The 25607-nt window shown below is 62.2% G+C and overlaps 2 protein-coding genes across 9 annotated transcripts; one reads left to right on the forward strand and one right to left on the reverse strand.

Moving 5' to 3' along the window:
- Window positions 1–552: 552 nt before the first annotated feature.
- CTNND1 (catenin delta 1) lies at window positions 553–21900 on the forward strand. Of its 8 annotated transcripts, none has more exons than XM_027704322.1 (20): window positions 553–718; window positions 6921–7041; window positions 7850–8164; window positions 9216–9287; window positions 9563–9721; window positions 9944–10476; window positions 13699–14162; window positions 14260–14443; window positions 14687–14804; window positions 15218–15371; window positions 15753–15770; window positions 16026–16094; window positions 17227–17354; window positions 17776–17926; window positions 18144–18336; window positions 18443–18557; window positions 19119–19206; window positions 19556–19603; window positions 19739–19836; window positions 19976–20216. In XM_027704322.1, exons 3-20 carry the CDS (start codon window positions 7970–7972, stop codon window positions 20081–20083), a joined length of 2895 nt encoding a protein of 964 aa, XP_027560123.1. In that variant the 5' UTR covers window positions 553–718; window positions 6921–7041; window positions 7850–7969; the 3' UTR covers window positions 20084–20216. The 8 variants fall into 8 exon arrangements, with proteins under 8 accessions (XP_027560123.1, XP_027560124.1, XP_027560122.1 ...); XM_027704323.1 differs by lacking the exon at window positions 553–718 and adding an exon at window positions 1422–1574; XM_027704321.1 differs by lacking the exon at window positions 553–718 and adding an exon at window positions 2094–4864.
- An 82-nt stretch (window positions 21901–21982) lies between these two features.
- On the reverse strand, window positions 21983–25219 carry LOC113977841 (leupaxin-like). Its single transcript, XM_027704329.1, has 9 exons — window positions 25207–25219; window positions 24300–24430; window positions 24163–24218; window positions 23808–23898; window positions 23590–23733; window positions 23330–23503; window positions 23177–23258; window positions 22883–23031; window positions 21983–22804 (listed from the first exon to the last, which is right to left on the reverse strand). The coding sequence occupies exons 1-9, from the start codon at window positions 25217–25219 to the stop codon at window positions 22538–22540; spliced, it is 1107 nt and encodes a 368-aa protein (XP_027560130.1). The 3' UTR covers window positions 21983–22537.
- Window positions 25220–25607: the final 388 nt, after the last annotated feature.

Below are 25607 nucleotides of genomic sequence, written 5' to 3' on the forward strand. Positions count from 1 at the left end.
GGGGAGGCAGCTCCTGCGGCGCTGCAGCCTCAGGTCTCACTGAGAGGGACTTTGCTCCCTGGACTCTGCCAGCACAGCCCTTATCTCTGTAGCACTGGGCTGTGTTTGTTTTCCCTTCGGGAGAGAGGCAGCTGAATGGGAAAGCTGAGCCTGGCAGAGGGTGGGGGAACGGGTGAAGGGCAGGGACATTGGTGTGGCTGGAGCCGGGGGGGTGGGAGGGGGGCACGTTGACCTTCAGCCCAACGCCGGGGTCCTGGCTGTAGGGACAGCTCGTGTCCCCCATCGAGGTGGCTGCTGTTCCTTGGGTGCAGCAAGGAGCCAGGGGCTGCCCTGTGATCCCGCTGGTTCACCTGCTGCCCCTTGGGCTGGGACAGCAGAGCCGGGGGGCTGCTGCCTCCCCCCCGCCGTGGCCCAGGAGCCGCTGGGGTGAAGCAGGAGCCCGCTGGCTGCCGGAGCGTGGCCTGCCCCGGGAATGCTCTGGCCCCATTCCCAGAATCCGGCGCTGGGTGTTTGTTTGCTGCTGCGCCCCCGAGGTCTGGTGCTACTGTGACAGGAAGCAGGGACGCCGGGGGAGGGAGGCCGGCCGCCGGCTGGGGATGTGCCTGTGAAATCCCTTTGTCCCTGCCGAGCGCTCAGCTGCGAATTCCCACAGCGAGGAGAGAGCCGCCTTTGTGCTGCTGCAGGGCTCCCGACATGTGAATCTCCTGGGCCCCGGGGTGTGAGCCGTGGGGCTGGTGCACAGGGGTGGCGGGGACCCTGCCTGCTGCCGTCCCCAGGGTGGGGGACCCAGGGGAGCGGGGCTGCCGGGGCATCCGCGGGCAGTGGGTTGCAGTGGGATGTTGCTGGCAGGAAGGCTCCAGCCCTGTGGCTGCGGCTGGACAGAGTCTCTGCCTGGAGCCCGGCGGTTTGGCTGCCCTCCTGCAGTCCTCTCCTCCCCAAAAGTGCCGAGGGAAGCTCATCTCCCTTCCCCTTGCCGGGGCGCAGGCTGCTCCGTCCAGCCGGTGCTGGGAGTCAGCAGCTCTCGGCTTGCCTGGAGCTCTTGCCCCAGGCCCACGAGGAGGGAAAGAGCTCCTTGGAGAGGGGCGAGTGGCCCCTGGCGTGCCTGGGAGGACAGCTGCCCCGCCACAGGATTGCTGGAATACCAGCAGAACAATCACAGCTCTCCGTGGCTCATCCTGTGCCTCTCGCTCTTTGTCCTGCTGGGATGGCCAACAGCACAGGCCTGGTGACCTCAGCCCAGCTAGGGACGGATCCCTTCCCCGGGGGATTGCCCACCGTGTTTCACAACTGCCGGCTGTGTCCAGGCCTGTCCTGTGGCCCCGATCGGTATCTGCGATCCTGGTCCCCTGCCCTGCCAGGGGAGCGACCCCGTGCTCCTGCTTCCTCCCTCTGGCCCCACCCTGCCCTTATCGCTCCCTCCTCATCCTGCTCCCTGGCTCCCGGCCTGCTCCCTTATAAGGTGCGATCTGCGTCCTGGCTTGCATCTCCAGGTGACTCCCCCCTCCGGAGGGAGGCTTTCCCAACCCATCCCAGCTACGTGGCCTTCGTCCCTGGCGCTGGGGGTGGCAGGTGAGGTAGGCCGGGTGGCGATCCCGCTGCCAGTCCAACCAGTTGGGTGTGATGGGCGGAGGAGAACGGCTCCCTGCCCGTTCCCTGCCCACGGTGGCCGCTCCTGGGTGTTCCCCCGCTGGGCCGGGCACCGGGGGCACAGCTCCTCCCGAGGAAGGTGGGGCTGCTCCAGGGCAGGCAGGTGCCCAAGGCGGTGTCCTACCCGCTGCCCCGCTGCCGGAGCAGCTCTCTCCTGCCCAGGGAGGGCCGCTGGCCACCTGCCAGCCTGCCCAAAGTCCACTGCCTGTGTTCTGTGACCTGACAACAGGAAGGGCCCTCCAAGGGGCCAGGGAGGCAGCTGGAGCCCAGGGCAGGAGGTGGGGGAACCTCTCCCCTGGAGTGGGGTCTGGCAGGGCCAGGGCAGGCTGGACAGTGGGAATAAGGTGCCTCGCACAGCCTGGCAGTGAGGGCGTGTCAGCCTGGGTAGGGGTCCCTCGTGGGCAGACTGCTCCGCAGAGGGGGCTGTGGGCACCTTCCTGCCTCTGTGGGTGGGAGAGAAACAGCCAAAACTCTTCATCACCCACGCAGGAATGTGGGATCTACTGCCCACCATCAGCCGCCCTGGTTCCCCCGTGCCCTGGGGACTGTGGGTGCTCTGAGCTGGACACAGAAGTGGGTGAGGTGGGGTGAGCCTGGGCCTGCTGCCTCGGGCAGGCTGAGGTCCAAGGGCTGATGTTTGAGCCTGGACCCTGCGCTCGGGGCGGGGAAGGATGCCAATGCTGCCGGTTCATTTATTTTTTAGGTAATTGAGACTGACCAGGAGCCTGTGGTGAATTAGCAGGGCTGTGAGCCTGTGCAGGGCAAGTGCACTGCAAGCGCTTGGACAATTGCAGGCTTGAATTATTGATGGAGTCTCTGTGTTTCCTGAGTGCATCGTGATTGGCAGCTGGAACCAGGAGAATTTGTTGCTTCCTCTCTCTCTTGAGGACGGGGTCTAGTGTTGAGAGCTTTTGGAGGGCGGGCAGCCAGCTGGCTCTTCTCAGCCCCTCAGACTGAGAGGGAAAGGCCAATTACAGGAGTGGTGTTGCCATTTTTTGTGTTGGTATTGGGGACTGTGTTGGAGCAGGAGCAAGTTCCTTGGGCAGTGCATCCCTCCTTGTCAGCCTGGCAGCCCCCACAGGGGCTCAGCCAGCCTGGGCGAGGGGCTGGGTCCATCCTGGCTCTGATGGAGCTTGTGCCTCACAGCATGGGAGGCTGCCAGGGGTGTCCAGCTGCAGTGACAAACCTTGCCACGTGCCAAACAGGTGCCTGGGGGACAAAAAACAAGCAGTAAAGCAGAGGGGAGGGCTGATGCAGCTCTGTCCCCCCTCCCTGGTGGCAGTGGGATGATGGGAGTGAGCACCTGGTGTGTCCCTTAGCAGGGAGCCAGGGCAGGCCTGATGTGGCAGAGGTGATTCTGGCTTTGTAGGTGCTTGGGTTGAACTTTGCCCAGAGTATTCTGTGCTGAGGCCGTGACCTAAGCCCCAGGGGATCCCAGGAGCGTTGGGTGACAGCTCTCTGGGGACTTGGGGCATGGAGCAGGGCTGGAGCAGGTTGTTGGAAGGACCCAAGCAGAGGGCTGTGTGCTGGAGATCCATTACCCACACACTGCAGTGGTGCTGCCTGTCAAGCCTCCTGCCGGAGTCCTATCTGTCGGATCTTGTCCATTTTCCCTGGCTTGTGGAGTGCAGTTCCCCATCTGCTGGCTCAGTCTGGGCCCTGGGGTTAATCTTTCTGTGGCTGACTCCAGGGAAGCACTCCTGGTGGGGAGCCTTCAAGGCCTGGACTCCATCCTCTGGCAGAGGAGGGTGCAGGTGAACTCTAGGTGGGTATGTCTGTGGTTTGGCCCTGGAAACTTATTTTTCCAGGCAAAACATTTGTTCTGTGGGGAGGCAGTTCCCCTGGAGAAGCCAGGGCAAGGGGTTTTAGAAGAATATCCCATGCCAAAGCTGCCCCCAGTGGAAGAGCTCTGGAGGGCTCAGGGTTTAGGGTGCCTGTCCCTGTATTATCAAGCTTTTAATCCAGCCAGGAAGATCAGGGTGGGTCCCTCTGAGGAGGGAAGCTTCGTGCCCACAGGTGGGCTGGCAGCTGTCTCCTGGCCAACAAGCAGGCTCTGCTTCCAAGGCTCCACAGGGGTGATATCTCTCCAGTAGACCTGCTCTGGCTTTGGGACGTCTGGGCACAGCACAGTGTGGGGTTGATGCCAGGAAGTTGGGAGATAAGGCCAAGGGGATTTGGATGTGAAGCTTTCTGGGTCGCTGCACTGGTCCCTGGGGTCCCCTTGTTGCAGAGGGGAGGACAGAGGGGAGTTCTGCCCCTGGGGCAGGAGCTGCTCAGGGTGTGCTTTGTCTTTAGGCTTTTTGGTTTGCCCTAAACTGAGCCAGCCGAAATATTTTTGGCTTGCTGGGGTTTTTAAGTAACGGGTGTGTCAGCAAGTGCCTCTCTCATGATGAAAAGGCTTTCATGAGCCGTCCTCAGAGCTGGTCAGGGTCTGGCTCTGGAAGAATGCTCTGTAGTTGGATCTTCAGAGACTGGGGAGGGAGGAGGGGGAACGGGCGCAAAGCGATCCCTGGAATTTCACCCTTGCGGGTTCCGGCGTACTTGGCTTTGCACTGTCACGAGCAGCTCGCTGGCTGCCTGGCTGAGGCTCTCCCCTTCCTGCCCTCCCTGTCCTGCTGCAGAGATGGCCAGCCAGTGCCCCAAACTGGCATCGGGACGTGGCGAGGGGCTGTACTGTGCCCAGGGAGCCCCTGTCCCTGGATGCTGGCCTGTGAGCCACTGGCAGGGAGGTGGGGTAGAACCCTCACAGCTGGGCGGGTGTAGGGCTGAGTTTGGGGTTTGTGTGCCAGCCGGGACGGCGCTGGCTGTGTCTGCGGGGACAGCGCTCGCTGACCTCTCTGGGCCTGGCACTGCCTCTCTGTAATTATGTCTTTAATCCCAGATCGATGAAGGCAGTGGCTGGAATGAGGGAGGTGGCATGCCCTGGTGGCAGAGGAAAGCTGGGAGAGACCCTGTTCCGCTGGCACCTCTTGCCCGTCGTGGAGCTGTGCCCAGTGCTCAGGGCAGGAGTGACAACCGTGTAGGCAGGGCAGCCCCAGACACTCAAGAGTTGTTGCCCCTCTGCTTAACACAACCTGATCCTGCTGGGAGACCCTCGGGTGGCCCCTCCTGAGCATCTGCTGGTCCATGTCAGCCGTGGGCTCACCTGGCCTGGGAGCACAGCCAGCCCTGCTTCGGCTGCCCCCATGGGACGGAGACCTGCCCCCAAAAGCCCCTCGTCTGCCTGCTCTCCCTAAACCCTTCTGCTGGGACCTGGTGGCCCCACACCTCCTCCTGCCAGGGCTGGAGGGGTGTTTGTGCAAGGGGACAGGAGAGGTGGAGGGTGCGGGACCTGTCCCGTTCCTTCCGCTGCTGCAGTGTTTACTCCCTGTGGAAGGGACGGGAAGGAAACAGCCTCGCGCCTGCTCCGGCCCCTTATCTGGGGCCTGAACAGCCCTGCGAGTTTCATTGTTAGTGTCCACGTTTCCCAGCCCTGTTCCCAGGGAACGTGCAGAGGTGGGGACCCGGGGCTGGGGAGGCCTTGCTGGCTGTGAGGGCCCTTCCTGGCAGCCACAGGGCTCTGCTGGGGATCCCGTCCCTCCTCTCCGTGCTCCCCCACACAGCCAGACCCCACTGGTCCACGCTTGCTGCTCACAAACGAGTGTGAGCCTGTTCACAAGAGCAGTGGCTCAGCAAAGTCTCTCCTGGAAGTCAGGGTGCTGCCTCTGTCCTCCTGCACCCCAAAAATCTGCCTCTTCTCTGTTGGGACAGTTGAGGGCAGGCTGGGAAGCACAGCAGCCTGGGCAAGGCTACGCTGGGGAGAATCCCTCCTTCATAGGGGGTTGTTCCTCTCTTATAAAGGGCTCGCTGCTCTCTGAAATGAATCCCAACAAGCCAGTGGGGCTTCTGGCTGGGGTTTTGGATGCTGCAGTTGTGTAGGGTGTCTGGGTGGTAGGACCATCCCTTGTCCTGCTGGAGAAGACTGGGATGTGGCAAGGAGCTGCTCCACTTCCTTGGGGAGAGGGCCTGGGGAGCTGCAGCAGCCTCCCGGCAGTTGGTCTCTGTGGCAGGGACATCCAGGAGCCCCTGAATACAGAGGATCTGTGTCCCTGCTGGAAGTGAGGGGGGAGCCCACCAGAGATGGGGAGTGTTTGACTCGGGGGTGAGAGCTGTGTCAGCGCTGTTTTGGGAAGCACCAAGCCTCTCCTTTGGAGAATCCCACGAATCCGCGGGGCAGGTGAGCTTGAAGGGTCAGAGCCATCCCTGCATTTCCATACAAGGCTCGGGAGCCGATCTGTTGAGAAAGCCTCAGGGTGTACCTGTTGCAAGGTGGGAGGGGTGGAAAGCTGCGTGCATGAGCCAGGAGTCATGTCTGGGAGCCTCCAAAAGCTTGCTGGGGCTCCTGAGCCGGGGCAGTGAGCTGCGTGCTTCCCAGGATGTGGACAGGCCGGAGAGCATCCCAGCCCACGGGGGGCTGGCATTTTTTATCTATAGATTTGTTACTGATGAAGGCAGATGAGAGGGTGGCGGCAGCCAGATGGTGGAACGTGCTGCATGTGCCTTCCAAAGCACTTGGAAAACATCTGCTCTGTGTCGTGTGGCTCCGTGGTGGTGGTGGTGCCACCAGGGCTGCCGGTGTCCAAGGGAGGCTTTGGGAGGCAGAGCCACAGGAGGAGTGGGGAGGGCATTTCAGGAAGGGTTTGATCCGGATGCACTTTGAGATAGGGTGGCAAATGGTTCAAAAGACCAAAAAAAGGCCTGTTGTGAGCTGCTGTGCACCAGCATGTGCTGCAGGCGGGCTCTGGAGGGGCGAGGGGCTGCAAGGGGCGGGCGGGAGAAGGGGATGCTGCCGGCGGGAGATCTCAGCAGGGTGGCACCGGGGAGTGGGCAGAGCCGATGCTGGAGACCGTGGGAAAGCAGCCTCAGTGCTGGCTGCCTGGCTGGAGCGAGTCCCCACACGCCTGCCATGACTGCGGCGGGTTTGGGAAAACCTCTCGGGCTTGCAGGGACTCGGCCGTGCTGCGCGGGGGGGGGGCGGAGGGCCGAGCCCCGGCCGCTCCTCTCCGCCTCTGCCCTTCCTCCCGCCGCCGGCAACAGTCGGAGGTGCCGGGGTCTCCATGGAGCTGTGGGAGCAGTGCAGCGTTTGCCACCCTGCCGGCCATCCCAGACACTGCTCCATCCCTCCCAGGGGAGGGGGTGGGAGAGAGGCGCCCCTTTCCCGGTTCTGTGCCCGCCCTACCTTCTGTTTGGGGTTCCCACGTGTGATTTTTGACCTGCTCCCGCTGTCTCTGCAGAGCTCTCTTCCCTCCTGCTTCCTCACTGTGGTGGCTGGGCTGTTTCTCCCATGACTCTCTGCGTCTAGATCTGGCTGTCCCGTGCCTTTGCCAATCAAACCTGAACTTCCTCCTCTGACAGGTCTGTATGGAAGAATATTGCCTTTCTCTACCAAAATGTTGATTGTGGCTCACTTGCTGTTCTCCTTTGGGAGGGGGTGTTGGAGGGGTCCAGGCCAATGCCCATCCCTAGGTCTGTGGGCTCAGGACCCCTTGGGGGGCTGCAGCCTGGAGGGTGGTGAGTTTTGGCAGCAGTCACGGGGGCTCATGGGGTCCCCTTTAGGGGGATCCCGTCCCATTTCATCCCCTTTCCTGCGTAAGGAAGGAGCTGTGGAGCCAGGGCTGTCTCCCCACCATTTATCACACCAGGGAGGAGGGAACAGATAAGTGACACAGCCCTCTCCCTCCGCCCTTCCCTGAAGGAAGCAGTGGGATGTGGGTCACTTCTCATTCTCCGGGAGTGTCCCCTTCCCTGCCCCAGGGATATGCCCTCCCCTCCCCTCCTGCACTGTGCTTGCAGCTTTTCCTTGCCCCTGAGCTTTTCCTGCGGCCTGAGGAGGACCCTTGTGGGAAGAGAGAACCCCTCAGCCCACAGCAGCTCTTCCAAACCCAGCTCAGCCCCAGCTGTTTGGTGTGCTGGGGAGGACCTTCTGTCCCCACAGTGCCACTTTCCCAAGCTTAAATGCTGGGGCACTTTGCATCTGAGTCCTGCCCGGGGCTGTGCTGCTCCAGGACCCTCTTGCCAGCTCTCTGGTGATGGGTGGGAGTGGGTGTTAATGCCATAAGATTTTTTTTTTACTTTTCCCTTGTTCTGAGAATCTGTCTTAACTAAATCAGCCTCTTCTGACCGCTCTTCTCTCTCCTCCTTTCCTCCCCCAAATCACGTGCAGTGAAGAGAGGGGCTCCTGCCCCTTCTGGGTCACTTTTCCTCCCCTCACCTTGACTCCAAGCCGCCTCCGCTCGTGCGTCCCCGCGCCCCCCGCCCTGCCTGCCCCGGGCACCCGTCACCCATGGACGACTCGGAAGTGGAGTCGACCGCCAGCATCCTTGCCTCTGTCAAGGAGCAGGAGGCACAGTTCGAGAAGCTGACCCGGGCCCTGGAGGAGGAACGGCGCCATGTCTCAGCCCAGCTGGAGCGAGTCCGGGTCTCCCCACAGGACGCTGGCCCGGGCTTGGCCAACGGCACGCTCACCCGGCGGCACCAGGTAAAACACCCCCTCGCCAGAGCGGGGTGCAGAGGCTCCTGGAGCCCCCGGCCGCGTCAGTCCTGCCTTTGGCCCTCCCTGGATACGGGAGGTGGAGGAAGGCTCGGCTGGTCCTGTGACACTGGTGTACCGGAGTCGATCTGGGGGTGTGCCAACCTTCCTCGGCAGCCAGAGCCTTCGGGGGAGGAGGTGCCAGCCAGCCTGGAGGGTTTTGATGCCAGGCGGGCTCTGGTCTGGTTTTGTGAAGGTCAGAGGTTGGCTGTGCTCAGTTCCTGGGCATCTCTGCTCCCCATCCCGCTCGGCTGCTTGGAGGGCGGCCGAGATGCAGAGGCTGGGGTTTGCTGCAGGGGAACGTGTGTGTCTCCCTCTGTGTGATGATGGGCGAGGCCCTGGAGTCTCGGTCTGTCCCCACACAGCCGAACTAGGGCTGGGAGAAATCATCCCTACAGGGCTAGAAATGTGGTTTCATCTGCCTTGGCTTGAGGTGTCTCCTGTTCTCACTTTCTCAGGCTCAGTCTTGGAGAGGGGTGCTCAGAGGGCTGGTGTGTGGTGTTGTGCAGGAGGCAGGTGTCTTTCCGGCTGTGGAAGGTGGTGGTGCCAGGAGAGCCGTGCGGGGCAGGGCAGGGTGGGCAGAGGACGAGGAGTGCAAGTGTCAAACAGCAGCACCCTGTGATCGGCCGCCGAGCGCCCGCGTGGTTCCCTCTGGGGTGTCAGTGCTGGCTCCTGCATCAGAACATGTGGAAGGTGTCCAGGGCCCTGCTGGGGAGCAGGGAAGTGTCATGGCCATTCCGTCGGGAGCGTATGGGCATCGTGGGAGAGCTGGAGGCATGTCTGGAGGGAGCTGAGTGGCGTGTTCTCTCACTCTTCCCTGGGCTGGCATGGGGGTGGTTTGCTGCACGTGGCACAGACCCCCGAGGAGCGTGTTCCCCTCCTGTAGGGTACGTGGTGGGTGTGTCTGTGAGGTGCAGGAGATGGGCTGCTTGGAGCCCAGAAGGGAAGCAGGGATGGATATGTGGGAGGTCAGTCTGGTAATGGGCCTGCTGTGTTTCAGAACGGACGTTTCTTGGGCGATGCTGACCTGGAAAGGCAGAAGTATTCAGATCTGAAGCTGAACGGGCCACAGGTAAGGGGAGCTTGGCCTTCTGGCTGTGGGCAGCCTGCTTGCTGGGGGAGGGTGCAGGACAGGGCTCCAGTGTCCCTGTTCCAACTGGAAGAGGGCGGTTTGTGCTTCCAGTGTGGCCACCCTGGCTTGAAGGGGCTTCAGGCGTGGGGTTGCTGGTACCTCCTTCCAAGAGGATATCGGAGCTCCCTGTGAGGAGGGAGATCTCTTGTCCAGCGGACTCCAGGGAGGTCCAGGTTGGTGATGGGGCCTCCCTGCCTGTCGCTTTCTCCCCTCAGGACCACAGCCACCTCTTGTACAGCACAATCCCCAGGATGCAGGACCCGGGCCAGATTGTGGAGGAGACGTACACCATGGAGGAAGACCCGGAAGGGGCCATGTCAGTCGTGTCTGTGGAGACGTCAGATGATGGGACAACCCGGCGTACGGAGACCACGGTACAGGCCTGGGGAGAGCGTGGCGGGACAGGGCATGGTTGGGGACCCTGATGGCTGGGGCGCTGCAGCCGTGGTGTCTGCCAGCCTGCTGTGCCACGAGCTGAAACGGCGGGAGAAACGTGCCTGAAGCGAAGTGCTGGGGTGGCAGGGGAATCCGGGGATGCAGGGCTGCGGCGAGTTTCCTTATGGGACTGTGTCCTGCACGCGTGTCACCCCCTCCAGGTGAAGAAAGTGGTGAAGACCGTGACCACCCGGACAGTGCAGCAGGTGCCCGTGGGGCCCGATGGGCTCCCTTTGGAAACCTCCCCCGTCACCAGCAACTACGTCCAGACCATGGACAGGAACTTCCGCAAGAACGGCAACGGGGGCCCCGGCAGCTACCTGAGCCAGGCGGGCACGGCCACCCTCCCTCGCAACTACCACTACCCCGACGGCTACGGCCGCCCCTACGAGGATGGCTACCCGGGCAGCGACCACAGCTACGGCAGCCTGTCCCGCGTCACCCGCATTGACGAGCGCTACCGTCCCTCCATGGACACCTACCGCGCCCCCAGCCGCCAGGACATCTACGGCCCCCAGCCCCAGGTGCGCGTCGGGGGCAGCAACATGGACCTCAACCATTTCCACCCCGAGCCGTACGGCCTGGAGGACGACCAGCGCAGCGTGGGCTTTGAGGATGTGGACTACGGGCTCATGTCCGACTACGGCACGGCCAGGAGGGCGGGCACCCCCTCGGATGCTCGGCGGCGGCTCAGGTACGTGGAGCAGGAGGCTCTGGGCTGCTGGGGGTCCTTGGAGAAGGGAGGGTGGTGGACACAGCACCATGAGCTGAGTCACAGGCGGCTCACGCGGGAGAAAACTTGCATCCGCTTCTAATTGTCTGCTTAATTGGTGGTTAAACCCGGGTGCTAATTGAGCCGGTCGTCCCGCAGCGAGGAGTTCCACTGGGCAGCTGGATGTAGCTCCGGGCCCTTCCCTCTGTGCCACCTGGCTGGTCTGTCTGCACTCCAGCCCGGAGTATCCCACTGTATCATCACCCTGCTGTGCAGGTTGCAGCAGCCCTGTGATCCTGCTCTCCCCGAGCCAAGGGCAGCCTCAGGGAGGGGAGCTGAGCCCAGGCTGGGGTGAAGCAGGGCTCAGCCCCACGGTGCCCCAGGAGCGTTCCTGGTTCCTGCACAGCCCGACCCTGCTGCAGGGCAGGGCGGGAGAAGCTGCTCAACCTGTTTGGCAGCAGCAGCAGTTTCTCCCCTCGTGTGTGTCTGTGGCGATGGTGGCTCCCCCAGCCTGGCTGCAGAGCACCTGCCCTGCTGTGCTGTGCTGCCCTTGGGGGCTGGAGCAGGGTCCTGGTGGTCCTTCCGACCCTGCCAGGCACCCGGGAATGTCACCTGCCCGAGGCCGTGACTCCTCTCCACTGGTCTCCTGTGTGAGCTGTCTCCTACACAAGCGCTGCTCCCTTCTCTGCTCCCGGCCGGGCTGTCAGGCAGGGTTTGGGCAGGCGCTGTGGGATGGCTCCAGGGGTGGGGAGGTAGGAATGGAGCAAGGGGCTGAGCCAGGCTCCTGGAGATGGGGAGGGGATGATCTCGGCAAGCTGGGATGGATGCACACCTCCTGAGTGCCCCAGGGTGGGCCCAGCCAGGCAAGTAAGGCTCAGCGCAGGCTCCTGGGACATAAACGAGGCAACCTGGGGGAGAGGAGGCTCTGGCCATCCCCTGTGGAGATCTGCCCGAGCTGGGCACTGTGAATCCACGGCGGCTCCTGGCTGCTGAAGGAGCAGCTTTGTCTGTCCTTGTGGCTGGTGCCAGCACAAGTGCTGCGGGGCTGCGCCGAACCAGTCGGGGCGGTTGCTCACCCAGATGGGTTTCCCCGGCTGCCTCGCTTTGTGCAGCTTGTGCCGGCTGGAGGAGGGCAGGCAGGGCTGCTCCAGGCTTCTGCCTTCTCGGGCAGCCTGGGAGAGGCCAGCTCTGGCAGTTTTGGGCACATGGCCGTCACGTCCCTCAGTGAGGACCTTGGGCAGGAGGGGTTACACGGGTGTGTTCAACAGAGGCTCTGGCCTGCGAACCTTCCTTGGGCTGTGCCCCACCCAGCACCCACCCCTCCCTGTGTGGCCTTTGAGACCATGAGCCCTCTTTGCTGGGCTGAAAGGTGTCTGTGCTCCTGCCCCTCCAGGTCCTGGAGGAGGGGAGTTACAGGAGCCAAGTGCAGGAGCTGCAGTCAGGTGGGAGACTTGGGAACCTGGGTCCAACAGAGCAAGAAGGTTCCACTTCCAAGGACAGCCCTGTTGGGGATGTCAGCTTGTCCTGCAGGGGCAGTGCAGAGTATGAAGGATGGGTTGGTGGGCCCCTGGGCAGGCAGATAAAGATCACAGCAATCTGTGGAATCCAGGCACTGTTGAGCTTGGCTTGTCCCCCACCTTCTCAGTTACCATCCGCACTCTCTGCCCAGCTTGCTGGAATGGGAACAGGGAGAGCAGCGTCCCCCCTGCCTCAGAGATGTTTGTCTTGAGCAGGGGCCTGGCTGTTAATGACTTCCTTCGGGGAGGCAGCTGCCCAGGAACTCGGGAGCCGAAGGAGTGCCCTGAGCCCAGGGATGCAGCGAGTGCTGGCTGCCATCGGCCACAGAGAGCACAGGTCCCTGCCCTGGGGCTCTTCCCAGAGCTCCCTCTCTGCAAGGGAGGAGAGAAGGGGGGTGCTTCCCCTCCCTGACAGCCCCATCTTGCCTGGAGGGGCACTGAGACACTCACGGTGGGACAGGGGCTTCCATTCAGGGAGTTAGTCTTGGAAAGGGAGCGGGATCGGCTGCCAGCCATGCTGGCAAGTGTCAGTGGCTTGCTGGCAGCACTGGCACGTGGCTGTGTCTGGTGGCTTTGGCAAGTTCTGTACCACAGGCTGTAGGTAGGGAAGTGGTGGCGGGAGCAGGACCTGCCACCCATCATGTCAGACCTTTCCCTGCCTGTGCCTGGTCTGGGAGCTCAGGAAGATGCTGAACAGCCCCTGGGGCAGGTGTGAGCTGGAGGGTGGAAACCTCTCCTTGGGTCTTATCTGAGTGTCCTCAGTGCCCTGGCGCAGCAGGGGCGAGAGTCGTCGCCTCCCATCTCCTTCCGTTGGAAATCACTGGATTCCTCTGCCTGGGTGGGGGAAGGATTATATTGGCAGTGACTGCAGAAATAGGGGAGAATCTGGGATTTTGTGAGGTGTGTGTCATGGGGTGTTCAGTGTCACTTCGGCATGGGGGGCAGTAGTTGCACTTTGAGCTTCCATGTGCTTGCTGGGGCTCATTCCCAGCACTGCCAGTCTGAGGGGGAGCTGCTCCTGGCCAGAGTGGGGGTATGGGACCATGGCTCTTCCCTGGGCCCATGCCAGGAGCCACAAGGTTGATCCCTGGAGCCCAGGTGTCTCTTGGTGCCTGTCCCTCAGGCAGTAGCACACTTTGCCTCCAGGGCTGGCTCCTGCCTGTGCCCCGGGGCTGGCTCCTGCTTCCACAGGCATCAGACCAGGATCCAGCTTCATCCCTTCTAGTGGGTTGGAGGAAAAGGTGATGAAAAGGGCTGGAAATTTCTTCCTCCTCTTTCCGTCCTTGATCAGACCTGAAGGTCTGGCTGTGAACAATTCCTTCTGCCCCTGACCGTAGAAGATAAGATGGAAAACTTGGTGGGAAACAGAAGTAAATCCACCACTAACCAGCTGATGGAAAAATGATTGATTTAGGGCCTACGTGTAAAAACAGAATCTGCAAAGTAGGTTGAAAAGCTGGGAAAATGTGAAAATGTGAGAACTGGACAGCTTAGTTGATGAAACGAGAAGGAATTACGGTCTGAAGGGGCAGAACTTATTCTGAGGAACAGATCTAATTCCAGAGGATTGGCGTGAATAGATGCAGGAACAAATCCTTCAAGGCTGTCAGGGGGGATAAGCGAGGAGCTTACAAGGAGCTCCAGCAAGGTCTGGGCATGTGCTGACGCCCGCCGCCCTCTCTCGTAGGAGCTATGAAGACATGCTGGTGGACGACGTGGCCCCGGACCGGTACTACTGGGCCCCACTGGCCCAGCACGAGCGGGGCAGCCTGGCCAGCCTGGACAGCCTGCGGAAGGGAGCTCCAGCCCCGGGGAACTGGCGCCAGCCGGAGCTGCCGGAGGTGATCGCCATGCTGAGCTTCCGGCTGGACGCCGTCAAGTCCAACGCGGCCGCCTACCTGCAGCACCTGTGCTACCGCAACGACAAGGTGAAGACGGAGGTGCGCCGGCTCAAGGGCATCCCCGTGCTGGTGGGGCTGCTGGACCACCCCAAGAAGGAGGTGCACTACGGCGCCTGCGGGGCCCTCAAGAACATCTCCTTCGGCAAGGACCAGGACAACAAGATCGCCATCAAGAACTGCGACGGCGTGCCCGCGCTGGTGCGCCTGCTGCGGAAGGCCCACGACATGGACCTCACGGAGGTCATCACAGGTGACGGCTCCGGGCGGGGCGGGACGGGGCTGGTGGTGCCACGGGCGAGGTCTGTGGTCGGGGTCCGAGCGCTCACCTTGCGCTTGCGGCGTTGCAGGGACGCTGTGGAACCTGTCCTCGCACGACTCCATCAAGATGGCCATCGTGGATCACGCGCTGCACGCTCTGACCGACGAGGTGGTCATTCCCCGCTCCGGCTGGGAGCGGGAGCCCAACGAGGACTCCAAACCCCGCCACATCGAGTGGGAGTCGGTGCTCACCAACACTGCTGGCTGCCTTAGGTATGGGAGAGCCCCGGCCTGGGTCCGGGCTGCAACACTCCTTCCTGGCTGTTTTTGGGACTGCCAGAGCTCTTGGAGCTCTGTGGAGATGGCTGCTGGTGATGCAGACCTTGATTTTGGAGCAGTTTCCCTCACTGAGGGGAGCTACAAGAGGCTTTTTCTCTCTTGAGCTCTGTGGGGTGTGGGCTGCCCCTCTCCTGCCCTCAGCTGTCCCTGCCATGATGGTTCTCTCCTGCCTGCCAGGAACGTGAGCTCGGAGCGGAGCGAGGCCCGTCGGAAGCTGCGGGAATGTGACGGGCTGGTGGACGCCCTGATCTACATCGTGCAGTCCGAGATCGGCCAGAAGGACTCGGACAGCAAGGTACCACAGTGGGGCTGGTGTCGGGGAAGGGAGAGTCTGTGTGGGGTGTATGTGGCACTGTTGGACTAGTCTGGCACTCACCCTGCAGTTTGGGATAGGAATGTTGGCCCCCCAGCAGGGGTCTGCTTGTCACTCACCCCCAAACCACTGTCCCCTGGCTCAGGGCTCTTTGATCTACCTGGATGAGGTGCTGGCTTGAATTTTCCTTGGCCCTTTTGTGCTTATGGCAGAGAGGTTTTTGGCCCACAGGGTATGAGCCCGTGCCTGCAGCACTGGTCGTGCCAGCTTTGGGGTGGGGTGTGCTTCATCCGTCTGGGATGAAGCTGCACATCCTCCTGGGTGCCAGGTGCTGAGCCCTCACTCAGAGACTTGGGGTGCTGCTCCCAGTCAGACACTCTGGTTCCCCCCCCCAGCTGGTGGAGAACTGCGTGTGCCTGCTGAGAAACTTGTCCTACCAAGTGCACCGGGAGATCCCCCACGCTGAGCGCTACCAGGAGACTCCCCTGGTCCCTGCCAACAACGCCGGGCCCCACGCCGCCAGCTGCTTCGGTGCCAAGAAGGGCAAAGGTTTGTGGGCCAGCAGCAGCAGGGAGGGAGGGGATAGAGACAGCCCTGCTGCAGCACGTCTGGAGGGTGGCCTGGGGTCTCTGTGCTCCTACTTGGGCATCTCGTGTAGAGCCTGAGCTGCAGCTTTCTCTGGAGTTGCAGTGGTCCCTGGCTCTGGGAGCTGCTGCTTGGCTTGCCCAAAGCGTTTGGCACAAGCTGTGCTGGGTGTCTGTGGTGGTGGGATGGTGATGGCTACGTGTCCACTAACTCCACGCCTTCCCTTTTCTCCTGTGTTGCCCCTTCCCCTTCCCTTCGCTTTCTTGCCAAATGATCTGCCCCATGATGCTGTCGGCACCTCTCTCCTCCTGCCTCCCCTCTCTCCTGTCCTTCTCTCACCAATAGACGAGTGGTTCTCCAGAGGTGAGTGCGCTCTTGGTTTTACTTTTTTCCATGGTTTGATTGGGTGCTTTCTCCAGCTCTCTTTGTCCTCCCCCCCCCTTCCCCTGCTGGGCACATTCTGCCTGCAGTGTGGCTAATGCCCCCAGTGTCCCCTCCTGGGACGTGCTGGTCGCTTGGCTTCAGCCTCTGGGCTTGTTCCTGCAAGTGGCAAAGAGCTGGTGGGCTGAGGTGGGTGGGGAGAGAGGAATCTCACGCCTCTCTACTTGCCCTTTGAAGGTAAAAAGCTCCCAGAAGACCCTGGTGCCGACACAGTGGATTTTCCCAAAAGAACAACTCCAGCCAAAGGTGTGTTCCTTGGATGATTGGCCTTGGGTGTTGGGGCAGCTTTTCCCCCAGCGAGCCTCTCCAACGGGCAGAGGTTGGTCTTGGAGCAGGAATGTTCCTGGCTGCCCAAAGGCTTGTTAAAACTACGAGCTCTGCCAGCAGTTGGGAGGATGCTCGTGCATAGAGGAGGTCAGTGCTGGCTCAGGACAGGCTTCAGAGGGAACTATTGCCCCAGGGGCTGAGGGACAGCAGAGTGACACAGCCCTCTGTGATGGTCTCAGACTCCCAGCACAGTGGCCCTCTTGCCCACTCTTCTCTCCTGGGTATGAAGAGCAGGCAGGATTTAAAGCCAAAATCTCTCCCTTTAATGTTCTCCAGCATGAGCGTGAGGAAGGGTCATTCCAAAATAACCTCTGGGGACAAGCATCCTGCTGCCAGTGAATCACAGGCCAAACAGTGAGCACTAGCCCAGGGCTTGAGTTCAGCTCCTCCTGCCCCTAAAGCACCCTGTGGTTCCCAGGAGGACCCTGCTGCTCCTGGGGCTACAAAGAGTTGAGCCAGAGGAACCAAAGGAAACTTAGAGCAGGCCTGAGCTTGTGAGCAGCTCAGATACATGGCAGTGGTGGCTCCTTAGGCTGACCTGAGCTGTGGGAAGAGTCAGCTCCCATCTCTGGTAGAAGCCTGAGGAGGCACCTGCTCCGACTTTGGGGCCATCCCTCACGGCAGGGGAGGACAAGATGGAAAACCCGGCCTTGCACCTACGAACTGCAGCCTTAATGCTGCTTTACAAGTCACTCCTGGGCATGTTGCCGTGGAAAAGAGTTGATGCTCGAAGGCCTGACCCTTGCCTGCGTGCTGGGGGCCTGGGCCCTCAGTCCCTGAGGGTGAGGGGTGTTGGTGGGCACAGCTTGGGGTGCTTCCCAAGTTTCTCCCTCTGGAGCTGCAGTGGTGTGTTGGGTGCTGTGGGTGGCAGCTGTGGTGTCCCTGATCCCGGATCTGGTACCCTGGGGCAGCCCCTCTGTGCCAGGTATCCTGCCTCCAGGGAGCCTGGGTAGAAGCTTCCAGCCTCGTCTACCCAGCAGTGCTGCCTTGGATGAGTCAGGTGCTGGTGGATCCCTGGGTTAAGCTCTTCCCACCCATGTTCTCCTGGCAGGCTATGAGCTCCTCTTCCAGCCAGAAGTGGTGCGGATATACATCTCCCTGCTGAAGGAGAGCAAGACTCCGGCCATCCTGGAGGCTTCAGCAGGAGCCATCCAGAACCTGTGTGCTGGCAGCTGGACGGTGAGTGCCCCTGGAGCTGCCTGTGTCCAGGGAAGGGGCCCGGGGACCCGGGGGTACCGCCCGTGGTGGGGGCAGTGGGACTGTGGATGCCATTCCAGGCTGTTCCCTTCCTGCGTGGCCCCAGGAGCCACCATCCCACAGCACAGTCCAGGTGTGCACAGGCTGTGAAGGGCTCTGTGCTCACTGCCAGCTGCCTGTGCCCTCCTGGGGGCAGGGAATGAAGATAATAACCTGCATTACCTTGGTGTGTGTGCGCAGAGACCCTCTGGGAAGTCTGGCCTGTCCCGTGGGGGGGCCCTGTGGTGGGAGTGGGCTCTGTGGGTGCAGCAGGCCCCTCGTGCCCGCGGCGAGGGGGGTTGGCAGGGCTGGCAGTGGTGTCCCCAGCCCCGGGTGACGCGGGGGTGCTGTCCCTGCCCCACAGTACGGCCGGTACATCCGCTCGGCGCTGCGCCAGGAGAAGGGGCTCTCTGCCATCGCCGACCTGCTGAGCCACGACAGCGAGCGCGTGGTGAAGGCGGCGTCCGGCGCCCTGCGCAACCTGGCCGTGGACCTGCGGAACAAGGAGCTGATCGGTGAGCACGGCGCGCTCTGCACACCCACCCCGGGCCGGGCAGGAGCGTCCTGCCCTGCTGAGGGAGCGTGTGGGCACAGATCAGCCCAGCCTCTGCCCGCTGCTCCTCTCGAGAGCTCCGCGGAGAGGGAGCAAATGGGCCGCCTGTCACCTTCCGCGCTGGTTTTCCCAGCAGTCCTGTTCTTTCTTGCTCATGCCCAGCTCTTTCCCGTTCCCAGGCAAGCATGCCATCCCCAACCTAGTGAAGAACCTGCCTGGAGGCCAGCAGACCCCTGCCAAAAACCTCTCTGAGGACACAGTGGTGTCCATCCTCAACACCATCAACGAGGTGATTGTGGACAACCTCGAGGCCGCCAAGAAGCTGCGGGAAACGCAGGGGATTGAGAAGCTGGTGCTGATCAACAAATCTGGGTAGGCACTGCTCAAAGGGTGATGCCAAGGGGTGGAGAGGGGCTTCCCCAGCAGCCTCCCCGGGGCTGTGACTGTTCCAAATGTCTCTTCCTTCCCCTCTTCCCAGGAACCGCTCAGAGAGAGAAGTCCGAGCAGCCGCCCTCGTCTTGCAGACAGTCTGGGGCTACAAGGAGCTGCGGAAGCCCCTCGAGAAGGAAGGCTGGAAGAAGTCAGATTTCCAGGTGTGGGGGTGCCCTGTGGTGGCTGGGGTAGTCAGTAGGGTCCTGCAGCAGGGAGAAGGGTGTTCCTGGAGCTCAGCAGGACCAGTTTGCAGCCCTTGGCCTTGCTGGTGGGACTGGGCACCCGCAGAGGTGTCCCCTGTGCCTCAGGGGAATGTCCCGCTCCTCAGGCGATGGCCAGCAGGAAGGCTCTGCTAAGGACACTCTGAAGTGTCACACCCTGTGTCCCACACCAGCATGTGGCTCCACAGGCAGGAATTTTGTCACCCTAAACGCTGTCATGGCAGTGCTGAAGAACAGGGTTCTTCTAGGCTCAGTTTCTTTCCCGAAAGCAGGGACTATCCATTTTCCTGGAGCGCTGGGCACTGCCCCAGTCCAGGCAGGGCTCCCTTGGTCTAATGGGGATGTGGTGGGGGCTCGAGCACCCTTTGGTTACTTTGAGCCCCTTGCTCAAGGGTTGTGGGAGAGCTCCTGGGTCCATCCCGGCACTGGAGGGGTGGGATGTGCCAGTGGGGAAGGAACATCTGGGCCCAGGGTGTGACTGATCACTGTCTGTTGCTATAGGTGAACCTGAGCAACGCCTCTCGGACCCAGGGAGGCAACTCATTTGATGACAGCACCTTGCCTCTCATCGACAGGAACCAAAAAACAGGTGCGTGCCTGCCTTCAGCACCTGTGCCCACCATCATCCCCCCACCGTGTGGGTACCCAGGGCAGCTGGCCTTTGTCCCCTCCTTGCTCTCAGCCCAGGCTTCCCTGGCAGCCACAGCTGCTCACACAGGGCCATCACCATCAGTTTGGGCCTTAGCTGGCTTTCCTGGCCATCAGGGCCCTCAGTTTGGGCTTTAGGTGGCTTCTTGGGGTTGTCACTGGTAGGGCCTGTAGTGTCCTTGAGTCACAGAGCTGTGGCTGCAGCTGCACCTGGGCTCCCCCAGCTGGGGCTGGTGGCAGTTCCTCCACGGCTCAGGAACTGTCCCTGACCTGCTCTCTCGTGCTTGTAGATAAGAAATCCTCCCGGGAGGAGATCCAGATGAGCAACATGGGACCAGGTAGGAGAGGGACTGGAATGGGGGGCCTCTCGCCCCCTCAGTGTGCAGGGAGGGGGGCAGAGCTCACATCTGCTGTGGGGATGGGGCAGCCCTCCCTGGAGGTGACACAGCTGACTGTCCCCTCTCCTGCTCCAGACAACTATTCCACACTCAACGAGAGGGACCACAGCAGGACACTGGAGCGATCCGGTGACCTGGGAGAGATGGAGCCGGTGAAGGCAACGCCGCTGATGGTGAGCAGCTGTCCCTGACGAGGGAGGGGTGCAGGAGATGCCATATCACTGTCCTGGCTGGCAGGAGGAGGGGAGAGCTGGGCTCCCACAACTAACACCCCCCACCCCCTCGTCCCTACTAACCCCCGTGTGTCTGCAGCAGGAGGAGGAGGGGCAGGAGCCCCAGCCTGAGGTAGAGGAGGCGGAGGAAGAAGCTGCTGTGCTTTCCCCCGTGTCGGTATGTCCCGCGGTGTCCTGCCCAATCTGACAGTGGTGACAGATCCTGCTGTGCTGTTAGGGGTGCTTGGCCAGCCAAATCCTGCTCCGATCGATCGCTGCTGTTGTGGTGCCGCCTCCGCCGCCTGCTCCTGCCCCAGCCCTGCTAACGCCTCTCCCTCTCTCTCCACAGCAGAAGATCTAGCTGGCCTGCCCACCTCTGCTCCATTTGGGTTGATAATATATTATATATATAAATATATAACTCTTCATGGTGGAATGGACCGACTTTTACCTTGTCTTACTGTTGGAATTTTTGCTGGACTCCTTGTGCCAACCATCCAGCCAAAGGCCTGGGCCGGCTCCCCAGGGCAGCCTGGGGCCACTCTGCACCTCCCCGTCCTGGGACACCACTACGACTGAGAGCTCCTCCTCCCGTCCTCCACCACCACCTCCTTCCTCCTGAGGGGTAAAACCTCTTCCTGCCTGACTCTGCCGGATCAGCCGGCGTGGATGCTGCACAAGGACTCGGATCTCTGCCTTGACCAGGAGCTGCCTTCTCTCCCACGCCTTCCCCCTGCTGCAAGGCGTCCGCAGGGACAGGGACTGGGACCTCACTTGCCGCCGCCTTGTTTTTGGTTTGGTTTCGTTGCCTATAGGATGTATTTTTTTTTTTTTGTGCGGGATCACTCTTCAACCAGGGACAGCACAGACATCCCTCCTCCCTGGGGGCTGCAGGACCAGGGTCCAGGGGCTGGAGCCGTTGGGGGGGAGGGCGAGAGGAAGGACAGCCAGCAATAACTTTTCTTGCTTTGCTCTAGATGAGGCTTTGGGGGCGTGGGAAGGGGGATGTGGCTCTGGATCCTGCGGAGGGGTCTGGATGGGGGGCCCCGGCTCCCACCCGGTGCCTGTGTGAGGAGGATCCTTATGTGGGGAAGAGGGTCAGTGCTGGGGCGAGGGACAGGCCTCCTGGGGCGGAGGCGAGGGGTCCCTGCGGAGGGAGATTTGGTGGGAATTTGGGGAGAGGGCTTGGGGTGTGCCGTGCCGGGCGGCTGGAGCCAGGACCCCCACGGCGCTGCCCCCCCCGACTTTCTCTTGACACGTGCCTTTCTTTTGCCACTGTGAAATAGCTGTTTGAATCGTACTGTCTGGCTGCTTCCCTGGGGAAGGGGAGTTTCCTGGGCTTCCAGCAGGGCTGAACTCCTCACTTCCCCACTGGGAGCCTTCCCTGTCTGCAGTGGGGCTGGGAGCCTGTTTCTGGGGGGAACCCAGCCCCCCCTGCCCTCGCTGAGAGGGTTCAGGGCATTGCCATCCAGGCCTGGGGAGCCTGGGCTGCCACGGGAGCTGGGATGTGCTCCTCCTCCTCCTCTTGGCTGTGGTGCTGGGGCACATTGACGTGCTGTGATCTTCTGGGGGGCCCTGCTGCTCCCTGTGCAACTGGAAGTCTCTGTAGGAGGCTGCAAACTGGAGCAGGAGCCCTCCCAGCCCAGGGCTCCCCCCAGGAGGGATGTGGGGAGGTGGCAGGGGCAGAGCTGGTGCCTTGCTCCTGCCCCAGATCCCCCCCCCAGCACCAGCTGGGCCCTCCCTGCTTCCAGCCCCACCTCAGCTCGGTTGGGTTTTGTTCTGGGGTCTAACTCTTCTCTTTTCCTTTAAATATGTAAAACACTAATTCCTTTTTTAATTTTTAATTCTAAATGAACCAAAAAGACAGCATCCCCCTCCTCTCCTCCTCGGCCCCGCTGGGGAGGGGGGCTAAGGAGGGGAGGAGGGGGAAGCACCAAGCCGTTCCTTGTCTGATTCCTGTGCACACTCTTGTAACGCTTTGAAAACAAAATGATTTTTTTATATAAATAAAGTTTTTAAAGTGTGTCGGTGTGCCTGCCCCCCCTGGCTGCACTCTTGGGTGTTTCTGGCTTTGCTGTTGGGACCAAGGGCCTTTTCCAGGACTCCCAAAGGTGCTGCTGTGTGACAAACCCTTTCTTATCTGAGGGTGACACTTCCCAGCCCCCCCACCCTGCCTTGCACCTTTGTCCCCAAAGCCACCAGTGAGCAGAGCAAAGGCAGGACCGGGTGTTTTATTGCTTCAGGTCCAGGGGGCAATGCCCGGGATGTGCGGCTTGGCAGGGACGATGCCAGGAATGCCTTGTGGGAATGCTGGCAAGGAATGGTGCCTGGGATGTCTGGCACCACCAAGGCTGGGGAGAGTTGGATGGGTGGGACAATAGGAGGCATGTTGGGCTCAGCAGGGACAAGTTAGGGACCATGCTGGGGACACACAGGCTGGGGGTTAGAGGAGGAGTTTGTTTGGGAACACCCAGGCTGGAGGTCAGAGGAGGAGTTTGGGGGCACTCAGGCTGGGGATCAGAGGAGGAGTTTGGGGACACCAAGCTGGGGGTCAGAGGAGGAGTTTAAAGGCCCCCAGGCTGGGGGTCAGAGGAAGAGTTTGTTTGGGAACATGCAGGCTGGGGATCAGAGGAGGAGTTTGGGGGCAGCCAGGCTGGGGGGGTCAGAGGAAGAGCTTGTCGTGGCAGGCCTGGCAGTACATCTTGTCTCCCCACTCGCGGAAGGTGCCTTTCTGCAGCCGGCCCAGGCAGTAGGTGCAGACGAAGTGCTCGGGGTGGTACTTGCGCCCCGCGGCCGTGATGCAGCGCCCGGTGACGGGGTGGCCGCAGCCGTGGCAGATGGTGCCCTGCCGCAGGTGGAAGTGCAGCTCGCAGTAGGGCCGACCCTCCAGCTCAAAGAAGGAGCCGCCTGAGAAGCCGCTCAGGCATTCCTGGGGGGAAGGAGACCGGGAAAGGCTGGCATGGCCCCCAGGAACGGGCACGGCCCTGCCACCCCACCGCCCACTCACCGTGCACACGAAGCACTCGGGGTGCCACACGCCCTGCAGGGCCGACAGGTAATTGTCCGTGACCGGGCGCTCGCAGCCCTGGCATTTGGGGGTGAACATGGCCAGGAAGTCCTGGCGGCAGTAGGGCTTCCCGTTCCGCTCCAGGAACCCTGCAAAGAGGGGATCAGGATGGGCACCCTTGCCCAGGGTAGGAGGCAAGGCAAAGACCATGGAGGGATGTCAGAGCGGTAGGTGCAAGGGCAGGGGCTAGCTGGGGCAGGGGCAGGCCTGCCACACCTGTCCCCTGGGACATACCCTCGTCCCCGAAGACCTTCCCACAGTGGGCGCAGAAGAAATGCTCGGGGTGCCAGGTCTGGTCCAAGGCCGTGAGGACTTTCTGCAGGAAGGGGTGAGGTGAGGCGGCCGGTGGTGGCGGGGGGTGGTGTGGGAACACAGGGGGGGATTTACCTCGCGGATGGTGCCGGCGCAGTAGGCGCAGCGGGGGGAGAAGGCCTGGTGATAGTCCTCCTCGCAGAACGCCCGCCCGCCCTGCTCGAAGAAGGGCTGGCTGTCCAGCCCCTGCCCGCAGCGGGCACAGGTGAAGTGCTCAGGGTGCCAGGTTTTGCCCAGGGCTGTGAGCACCTGTGAGGAGGTGGGGGGGAGGCTGAGGGCGGCTCCGGGGGGATGCTGAGGGGAGGGGGGTGCCGGGGCGGCGGCGGAGGGCTCACCTTGCCGGCGATGGGCTTGCGGCAGCCAGCGCAGACCCCCGCGGGGGCGGCCGTGATGCCCAGCTCCTGCAGGTCCCGGGTCAGGCTGCCCAGCATGTTATCCAGGGAGGGCTCCGTGGGCACCCCGGCTCCCTGCCCCGACAGCTGCCGGGGAGCAGGACGGTGAGGGCTGGGTGAAGGTCAGGCCCCCAACCCCCTTTCCCCAGGGCCGAGCTCACCTTGCTCTGCATGTGGCCCAGGTCGGCCAGGAGCTCATCCAGCTGCTGGGCGGCCGCCGTGGGTGGGGGCTGTGGGACCGGGGTGGGGCTGCTGGACACGGCACAGGGGGGGTGGTGCTGAGGTTTCCACTTCTTCCAGGACTGAGACCCCTCCAGCCCCACCAACACAGCCCTTTCCTAGAGACCACTGCAGGGAACACGTAGCCCAGGCCTCATCCCAGCAGGGATGCAGGACACAACCTGCCCCACCTTGCAGAAGGACCTATTTTTCGGGCATTGAGGTGACCCCAGGTGGCACATCCCAGCAATGAGTGGGCACCCCCAGATGGCTTTGCCCTCCTCTGGCCATTTTTACCTGTACACTGTCTCCAAATCCTTTCCCAGAGACTGAGCCTGAGGCAGCAGCTGCACCTAGGAGGACAAACCCTTGCAGCCAAGCTCCCCTGGCAGCTCCATCACAAGCTGAGGGGGTCTGTGCTGAGGCCTCTGTACCTTTGGGGCTGCCGAGGCAGAAGGCTCAGAGCCACAGGGGGCAGGTGGATCCTGGCAGGAGCTCGGTCCCTGCCACACAGGGTCCTTGGAGGCCTGGAGGGAGCTCTGCTCCAGTTCTGCCAGCAAAGCATCTGTACAGAGAGACCCCCCCTTAGCTGCCCACCCTGCTGCCACCCCCTTGGGAGGTCTTGTACCACTTCCAAAATCCCAAGAACAAAAGGAGCATCCCAGCAGGTTCTGCCGGGCAGGTGCCAGCGCCCCGAAGGCACCCAGATCCCCATCCCCAGTGCAGGATGTGCCCGCCACTTCCTGCAGCCTTCCTGGAGCATGGGCACTGCTGGCAAAGGGTCCTGCCCCTGCACACCATCCCTGGCCTGCCAAGGAACATCCGCCAGCCCTTCACTTCGTCCAGCACGAGCCCTGGAAGGGGAGGGCTCCGCCTCGGTGGGTTCCATGCATCCGGAGCGCTGCTTCCCCCAGGAAGGGCCGAGAGCTCATTCTTCCCAATTCTGTCTCACCACCTCGGCCATCCCTCACATCAGGAAACAGGGAACGCCCCTCCCCCCCACCATGGCACAGCTAGTTCCCCGCCCCAGGCCAGGGCCGGCTCCCAGCACCCCCAGAAGTTGCGCTGCAGTCCCGGGATTGCAGCGCTGCCACAGCCCATTTCCTGCTCTCAAGTTCGCTCCATTTTTGGCCAAGTTCTTGCTCGACCACCCCATCAGCCCCCTGGGATGGGGGAGGCACTGCAGGGAGCGTGGCCCCATTGCTGCCCCCATCGCTGCCCCCTTAGAGCATCCCCACCTGGCCCTGGGGGAGAGGAAGGACAAGGCTCCCCCCAGGCGCTGAAGGCACGGCCCCACACCAAGCCTGGCTGCAGGACCGCCTCTGGAGCGGCCCAGCTTACCCAAATCCTCCATCCTGCCCTGGCACAGGGGCCCAGGGGCCAGGGCAGCACCCGCAGAGAGGTGAGCTGGCGCTCGGGGCTGCGCGGGCGCTCGGTTCCGGTGCCGGGTTGTGTCGCTCAGGGTTTCCCTTTGTGGGCTCTGCGCCTCACACCACGTGTGACGGGGCAGAGCTGGGGCACGGGGAGCCATAAACAGTCCCGGGCCGGGGCTGCAGGAGGAAGAAACTGGCCAGCGAGTTGTCCGAGGAGCTCTGGGTATAAACTGGGATGCTCTGGGAGCCGGAGTGTGGGTGTCCTGCAGAGCCAGGACTTTTCCAGAAGCCACTGGCCACATGTGCCGAGGAATGGCATCCCTGTGCTGGATGGGAATGGATTTGTGACGGTGTGACAGAGCATTGCCT

The sequence above is a fragment of the Neopelma chrysocephalum genome, unplaced genomic scaffold (assembly GCF_003984885.1).
Source record: "Neopelma chrysocephalum unplaced genomic scaffold, ASM398488v2 Primary Assembly neopelma1_268, whole genome shotgun sequence".
Lineage (NCBI taxonomy): Eukaryota > Metazoa > Chordata > Aves > Passeriformes > Pipridae > Neopelma > Neopelma chrysocephalum.